At 39.0% G+C, this 8,955-nt stretch overlaps 1 protein-coding gene across 1 annotated transcript; it reads left to right on the top strand.

The window, feature by feature from the left end:
• The first annotated feature begins 5,321 nt into the window (after positions 1–5,321).
• Positions 5,322–7,648, top strand: PPP4R3C (protein phosphatase 4 regulatory subunit 3C). The gene is given in 6 exon segments (XM_057496006.1): positions 5,322–5,759; positions 5,761–6,047; positions 6,049–6,097; positions 6,099–6,309; positions 6,312–6,804; positions 6,958–7,648. Coding segments are annotated over 6 exon segments (2,169 nt in total).
• The last annotated feature ends 1,307 nt before the right edge of the window (positions 7,649–8,955 follow it).

Here is an 8,955-nt window from a genome sequence, read left to right as displayed (position 1 = left end):
AACAAAACTCAAAACGCGTCTAGAAGTAACTATTGGAACAGAAGAAGAAGAGAGAGCCAAAGTCAGAAATTTGCGTGTGGTCAAGAGAACAACATTCCTTCCCCACTTTTTCTCCTTTAAATCCCTGTGGTGTGAGCAAAAGATTTTGAAGCTTCCAAGAAAGCCAAACACTCAATGGAGAATGTGGTGGTGCCAACAGAAACTGCCCGTGGATCCAAGAAAATACTTAAAAGTGGTTCTTACCTCTGAGAATTGGGCAGTTAGTAGCCAGTACTGCTACGATGCACACATAACAGGGCCACATTTTCAGCTGAGAACAAAAGGTTGTACATATCCACACATTCTAATCTCCTGTATATAGGGTGACTATGTATCTCTCTTTGTCCATTAAAGTTCTGGGTTATACCTGTTTAATCCAGGCTATGGAAGATTGCATTATGTCCCCAGTGCTTCATCCTTCCCTCAAACCACACCCCCTGCTATGTAATTCTGCTATGATCCCCTGCTCGAGGTGGGGCATACTTACCCATCCCTTAACTCTAGGCTTGGCTGTGACCTTGCTTTAGACAGATGTGACTCAAACAGAAGCTTGAAATGGACTGGAAATATTCATAGTAGGGCGTTAGGGTTCTTTCATACCTGAGAGTTGACAGAAAAGCTATAGTTTCTGCCTGAGGTTTACCTCAAGGTTGGGGAAGAAATGTTTGACAGAAATGAAGGAAAGCATCCAGCTTACTCAATAAAATAGTTTTTCATGCAATTAAAAGCCTAAAACAGGAAAATATTGCTTCCTTGTTCACATCAGTAAGAAGAAAACTATCCAAAAGAGGATTGGAACAGCAGGGGTAATGCCAGATGTATCTTGTAAATTAGAAGTATCTCCTGTTTTATTAGCAGTGCTTAGTATAGTGCCTGTACATATTGGTTGCTCAAAAACTGCATGAGGAGTACATGGATTATTGAAAAAATCATCCTAGAAAAGATTGTCTTTATTTATGTAATTATTCAATAAATAATTGTTGAGAAACTACTATGTATCATGCCTTATAGAAGGTACCAGGCACACAGCAGTGAGAAAAATGAACAGATAAATCATAGCCCCCATACGGCTGATAGTCTGGTTGCAGAAAAGAGAATAAATGAAGTACAGAAGAGTCAGATGATGCCAAGTGCTATGGAGAAAAGATACATCAAAAACAGATAGATGGGGGGGTGGATGGAAGGTCTCACTGGAAAAAAAAATGGCACTTGAATAATTTAATGAAGTGAGGGTGTGAGCCATGCAGATGTTGAGAAACAGTGTTCCAGGTAGAAGAAAGGGCAGGTGCAAAGGACCTGAGGCAGAAGTGTTCTTGATGTGCTTCAAACAAAGCAAGGTGGCTTACTATGGCTGGAACAGAATAAGGGAGAGAGAGACTATTAAGTGAAGAGCTCAGGTAGGTCAAGGGGGCCAGGTTTTAAAAACTTAGGATTTATAAGCCATGGTTAGGACTTTGGCTTTTATTGTAAGTAAGGCAGAAACACATTGATTTTAAGCAGAGGAGTGGGAAAATATGACATGCTGTAAGTGAATCCTTTCTGGCTATTGTGTTGAGGACACACTAGTAGGGGGAAAAGGTAGAAGCCAGAGGAGGTGACTTACAGACTTCCAAATCAGAGATGGTGGTGGCCAAAGAAGGCAACAATCCACAAAATAAGTTACCTGGAGAACTTGGCAGAGCATACATAAGTGTTTTTCATGAATGATTTTAAAGTTGAAAATTTTAGAGCAGATATATTTGAATAGTTCAGTTTTAAAAACTATTTTGTAATCTTAAGAATCACCTTGCTCTTCCCACTGTGAAGTGTTTTCTCCCTTTTTATATACAATATTTAGATATCTAAATGTTCTGCATGTATTCATGCAGTTTTGAGTTACCTGTACCTAAAATTCAGAAATATATGACTCATTCCTTTATTGTCTTCTAAAATAACTCTGAGAAACATCAAAGTTAAGCCCTTTGCAGTCATAAAATGTGGATGAATTATAAGGTCCTGATCTAAAACTCTTTTTTGCAGCAGAGTCATCAGAACTACTTCTTACCACCCTAAGGTCATGAGGAGGAAGCATGAGATAGACAGTCATCCAAAACAGAAGAGGCATCCTGAGTCCTAAGATGAAATCTACCCATTTTGATTTTGCACTGGCCTCAGTGATTTTCCTTCACAAAATAAAATGAAGAAACATCAAGTAGCAGTGATAGTTGGGATAGAAATCACATTCCTATAAACATTTGCTATCACAACACATGCATAGCCTAAGAGAAAACACTGCATACTGGGAACAGCAGAGTGGAGAGTTGGAACTACCCAGGCCAACTTTTCAAATCAAGCAGAGGTTTGAACCCAATGCTTGATTCAGTTTTGGAGTTTCAAGTTTTTTCTTCTTTAATATGGTAGTAACAGTACGTTCTTCAGGCCATTCTTGTGTGAGGATTAAATAATAAATAAATAATGCCTATAAAAGGGACTTACACAGCTCCTAGAATATGGCATTTGTTTATTTGTATTATCTTGTTCTCTGTAAAAGAACAACAAAATAATGACTTTAGGTAGGTAAAGCTACTGAAACAAAAAAGGGTATTTTTCTACTTTCCAAACCAAATAAGACAGGAACTGGAAGAAACTACTGCAGAAATGGCAATAGGAAATGTGGATTTAAGGCTCTTTTAGACTGTGAAGAGATTCTTAACCTAATTAAGATAAAGAAACCTTAATTGGCCTAAGGGAAACTCCCTGTGATAAAATTGTGAGAACACACAGATTCTCCCTGAATGCTCCTCAGAAGGGAACCTGAGTTCATATTCAGACAGTTGACAGAATTATAATTGATTCTGATAGAAACTTTAATATAACCACAGCAGAGAACATAGTTGGACCATTTACATGCATGTTATTATTATTACATATTTGCATATTCTCTCATTGAAATAAGACAGGAGTTTAAAACTAGTACTTATATCAATTTTTATATTAGTCATTTATTTTTATGTTCAAGTTCTTTAATTTAAATATTTCTAAACCAGCAGTATCCTGGCACTGATGTGAATTTTCTCATGACATGAGTGTCATTTGTATACAACTTCCCAAGTGCCCCAGCTGTACTGTGCCAAGGAATATTCCTGTATTATAACCTCCTGGATTGACATTGCAAAGAGGTGTGTGGAAGAGTTTTTTGTGCTCTACTTGAGAATCCTCACACGTATCCAATGTTGTGTAAGATAAGGTGACTGTTACAAATAGGGTTTTTCAAGTCCAAATGTGTTTGATGTGGCCCCATTCTGTTTTTTCCTTGCAATAACAGGGTTAATTTTTTGCGGGGGATGGGGATTTTTTTTTTTTTAACTGCAGAAGATGCTGCTACATCAAAAATCAAGTTGGTTACTATTAAAATTATATTTAATAGAGTTGCCATATACAAGCTTCTATTTTTCGGTTGGCTATACACAGATGTGTATCTAAAGGAGGAAGTGCATGACTTTCATCTTGATAATTTTATGTTGATTGCAAATTATATGGATGGAAGGAATGTGAAATAAAGTTTAATGAAGGCCAAGAAAAGAAGGGGATAACATAATTCAGTGGCTGAGAAAACCAGTTTTGGAATCAGAAAGACAAATGTTCAAATCAGACTTCCTCAACTTATTAGCAGTGTGACCTTTGGCAATTTATTTAACTTCTCTAAGTTCCTTTCTTGATCTTAAATGGATGCTTAATACTCCTGTATCACTAGGTTATGAAACTTAAGAAAATATGTAAAAGTTCTTGTCACAGTGTCTTGAGCATAAAAAGCACTCAAGTATTATATGTGATCAATTATGTTATTCCCTTTCTTTATAATAGTAAGAAGTAGTCAAGTACTGTTACTGAGTTGTTGTGGTTGTTATTATTACCCTAGTTGTTAAGAAAAGAAATAAAATAATTGATCTGTGATGTTCTATGCTAATTACAATTTAGCTTCCCTCTGGCCTACTGCTTCCCTAAGAATGAGGGTTGTGGGTATAGATTTGATAGGGAAAATTTACAAGGACAGCAACCTAGCAGGTGGCTCCACTCTGTCTGGCACCCCTCCCTCCTCAACATAAACAACACTACAAGGAGAGTAATTTATGAGGTGGCTCCTCTCTGCCTCGCCCCCCTCCTCAACCCAAACAAAAAAGGGAACACTCCCTTGGTTTCCCTGTGCCGCCAAGCACCAGTCCCAAGGTTCGCTCCCTAAACTCCCTCCCCCTTGCCTGCTCACTTGTGTAGGAATGTTACAAATAAGGAAGTAGAAAGGTATAAATGACTCCCTTTTCCTTTGTTCGGGGCTCAGACTTTTCGGGAGATTACTCCCCTCTGAGCCCGCCGGTGTGAAATAAAGCCTCAACACTCCAAGACCTCGGGGTGTCGCTTGGTTTTTTCCGTTGGTGATCCAGTCCAGGCTTTTTTTCCAGTATTTTCCGTAACAGATTGAAAAAAGTTTTCCCCATTCTGCTGAAATGTGTAGAGCTTTAGGCTGAGCTGAACAGAGTAACAAAGTAAAGGAGTGGCCAACTCCCTCATAGAACAATATCCTGTGCCAAGGACATGTGAGTGAGCGATGTAGATTTACGCTAAACCTAAAGGAGAAAACCCACCTACAGATCTGTGGTTATTGCTAATAGTCTGCAGTACAATGGTTCCTACTGCTTTTTGGAAAAAAACAAAAGGCCTTTTCTTAACATAAAATGTTAGGTGTAGACTTGTTCAGGGCAGAAGTGATTAAACTCTCTTTTGTTTAAGGTCCTAAGCCTCCACCCCCTCACACCCTTGAATAAAAATGTTTCTGGGGGACAAAAGATTTCATGGGAAGAACAGAGAGCTCTTTGATCTAATCTCCAAGTCTCCGATTGTGAGCTTGGCAATGACTCGCCTCAACATGTACACAACCTTCCTTTTTGGGTAGAATCCTGGCAGAGTCATAAGAATCTTGTCATAATTGAGGCTCTCCTAGACAACCCTGAGCAGGCTGAAGGAATTGTGTCAGAGACCCACATAAAGAGTTTGAGGTGTCAGAATGTAGGGAGGGGAGCTTGAAGTGGAAGCGAGAAGTAGTGGGACTCCAGGCGAACCCTGCTGACCTCGGGAACCTCCGGTGTCCTCATGACCACTACTTTGCTTCCACTTTCGTTCGATTTTTCTCAAACCGCCCCCTCAGCCACGTCACTGTTGCCGTAACAGTAGCCTCAACTGTTCACCTGCCCTGCCCGTGCGAAGCGCACAGTGACCAGGGCTGGAGAGAAGCAGCCAGAGGGGGTGCGATGGAGGACAAGCAGCACCATGTAACAGTCTACACAATCAATGAGGACCAGGAATAGAATGAACTAGGCACTGGAAACATCTCAGCCACATTCATGGACAGGTCCCAGGCCATGACTCTGCTAGTCCGATCAGAGTCTAGCAGCTCAGTGGTCTTGTTGTCAAGGATAAAGCCAAACACTCTTTATCAGAAAAAACGGGGGAGGTTAATTGTTTGGTCTGAAGTTGAGAACCATACAATTTCGTTAAGTTTCCAAGACCCAGAAGTTTGTGACAAGATCTGGGAAGACATTTGCTGGGTTCAAGGTAGAGATCCATCTGTGGACATTATACACTGCGCCTATGAATCTGAGGAAAAACAGTCTCATGAAGTGACAGAAGCTGGTAATTTCGTTCCACTGCATACCTGTGAACTCGAGCAACTGAACTGTTTGCTGACTTACAGCTCTCTCTTTACCTGCCTGTATAGAAAGGCTGGTTCTGGTCTTGGAAAATGCGAGCTGTATTAGAAGATTACTACAAATGTTCCATACTTGTGAGAACCTACAGGATATTGAGGGCTTGCATCATTTGTATGACATTTTTAAAGGAATCTTACTCTTTAACAAGACATCTCTGTTTGAGATCATGTTTTCTGATGAGTGTATCATGGATGTGGTGGGATGCCTTGAATATGACCCTGCTTTGGCTCAGCCAAAGAGGCACAGGGAATTTTTGACCCAAAATGCAGTTCAAGGAAGTTGTGCCTATAAGAGACTCTGAACTTAGACAAAAAATAACGTCAGACATACAGGGTACAGTACATCTATGACATTCTTTCGCCTGTACCATCAGTGTTTGGCAGGAAGTTATTTTCTAATCTTAGAAAGTTTATTTTGTTCAACCAATTTGAGATTGTTATCATGCCACAGGAAGATGGCAGCCTTTTGTCTGAAGTCTTCACACAGTTAAAGGATGAAACTACAGATGATGGTAAACGGCGTGAACTACTGTTTTCAAGGAATTCTGTGCATTTACTCATGCATTACATCGTCAAAGAAAGGAAGCACTATTTGAAACATTGACACAATTGGAACTTCTTCCTGCTCTTAAAGTTGTAATGAACGTGGATGATCTGCAAATAAGGTCAGCTGCTACTGATATATTTTCTTATCTGGTGGAGAATTTTCCATCCATGATCCAAGAATTTATAATGCCGGAAGCCCGGCAGAGTAAAGATTGTAATCATTTCATTAATGTAGTAATCAAACAAATGATCTGCAATACTGATCCTGAGCTAGAAGATGCTGTTCGTATAATGGGACTTCTTTGTGCTCTTCTTGATCCTGACAACATGCTGACAACACCTGATACATGCGAAACATGTGAATTTCTAAGTTTCTTTTATGAACATTGTATGCATGACTTAACAGCACCTCTTTTTGCCATCACCTCAAAAGATAAAAGTGAAGAGAATGGTGTAGTTGGAGCTGACGAAAACAAAAGTTGCCTTAATAATTATCAAACAGCACAGGTGCTTTCTGCAATTGTAGAACTCATATTTTGTGTGCAACATCACACATATTACATAAAATATTGTATTTTGGGCAAAGACTTGCTAAGAAGAAAACTGATTGTGATGAATTCAAAGCACATTTTCCTTATTTTGGGCGCTGTTCGCTTTATGAGAAGGATGATTGGCCTTAATGATGAACTTTATAATTATTACATCATCAAGGGAAATCTTTTTGAGCCTGTTGTAAATGCCTTTCTGCGTAATGGAACTAGGTACAGTATGTTGAATTCAGCTATTCTTGAGCTGTTTGAATACATAAGAGTGAAGAATATCAAGTCTCTGATTACATACATAGTAAAAAAATATTATAGTGCACTTGGCTCAATTGAATATGTTCAAACATTGAAAAGATTAAAGAGTATATATGATCAAGCAGAAGGCCAGAAGAATCAAACATGGAAGAACTCACATCCTACACTGCACAGTGAAATGTTTCACACAGGAGCTAGAGTTTTGGGGAAGAAGGAAGAAATGCATTTTAAAGAAAATACAGAGGAAGAAGCAGCAGTTACACCAGGCTTGGAAAGTGATTTCCAAGATTGTTATGATAAATTGATGGAGACTGAAAAAACAAAAGGAAATGAAGACAAGGTACATCATCGTAAAAGAACATCTTACGGTAGCTTCAAAGTTTCTTCACCCCATTCAGCCAGTGCTGCTAGTGGAACAAGTAGCCCAAACAGTAGTAGCTCAGTTGGTGTTGTGGATTACTCTGCTGAAGAAGAAGAAAAGGAAGATGACACATCTTCCAGGAAAAGACCACATCTTACTTAGCTCATAAAATCTTTATGGAAGGCCCTCCACATTACTAAACTATGAAAATTCTGCAAACATCAATTAGCTGAAAAATCTGAATCCAAAACCTTTTGTTGTGCCCTGTTTCCTTGAGTCCCCCGTGTGGAGCCGCAGTCACCAGGCTCAGTCGCGCGATGCAAGAGCAAAACAGGTCTTTATTGCTAGCTCGAGCTAGGGTCTCAGTGGCCTGTCAGAACACAGGACTCTGTCTGAGACCCTGAACAAAGTTCCCTTTTTGCTTTTATACTTTTGTTTCTGCGGGAATGGGCGTAGCTTGAGAGGGAAACTTCTTACTCAAGATGGAGGACACAGAACAAAATGGAGGCAGGGGGTCATGCTAACCTTCCAGGGGTCCCACACTTTCTTATGTGACTTACAAGTATGCAATAAATAACAAAGATGGTGAGTGTTATAATCTAGGAGGGTTTAGTTCTATAGAAACCAAACTTCCCATAATCTTAAAAAAAAAAAAAGGGCAGGCAAGAACTTGAGTGGTAACTTCTTAGCAAGAAAAGTCTTAGTCAGGGAGGAAACAGGGTGATAATATAATATTAATGTAGTTTTGTTCCAGGGGGGCGTTTCAGAAACAAGATAGCATCTCTCAAGCCATGAATGTCGTAAATTAAATGTCGTACTGGAATTATTCATGTTGTGAATGTATGCTAACAGTGCAGTTGCAAAGCCTAGAACATTACTTGCTTAGTGGTTCTGGCTGTGATTTTCTATCAGTTGCCTTCTTTGAGATAAAAATTTATGTTCATATGGAAAACAAAGTCTGCTATAATAAAAAAGTGAAGTTAAGCTATTCAGATTTCTGTGAAGACTTAACACAAATTCAGCCTTATGGGTAGTTGGAGTCAAATAACTTTCAGTGTATATGTCCATAAATCAAAAAGGAAACTGGATTCAGAATGTGCTGTTGCTAATAGAACTTTTTTTTAGATAAGAGATGCCCTGAATCAGTCCAGTAGTATTATAAAAAGGTATTCTCTGGGACCTTAGGAGTGGGGAGAACAGAACACTTTGAATTTCCAAGATTGTGAAAAATGTTTAGAAGTCATTTCCTGATTCATTGATAAAGTTTTGTCTGTCTCCAAAGCAGCAGGTAAATTTCAAAGTGTAACTTATGAAAGCTAGCATATAAAAATAGTGCTTAATGAAGTGACATTTAATATCTAGAAGCCATTTTGAGTCAAGAAAAGTTACTTAAATGTCAAATTTCATACAGTACACAAAATTTTTTTTCCCATAAATGAAGAACAGTGTAATATGAAAGGTGCCTCATT

The sequence above is a fragment of the Manis pentadactyla genome, chromosome X, assembly GCF_030020395.1.
Source record: "Manis pentadactyla isolate mManPen7 chromosome X, mManPen7.hap1, whole genome shotgun sequence".
Lineage (NCBI taxonomy): Eukaryota > Metazoa > Chordata > Mammalia > Pholidota > Manidae > Manis > Manis pentadactyla.
The sequence above is the reverse complement of the archived record's forward strand: the minus strand, read 5'-3'. Positions and strand labels throughout refer to the sequence as shown.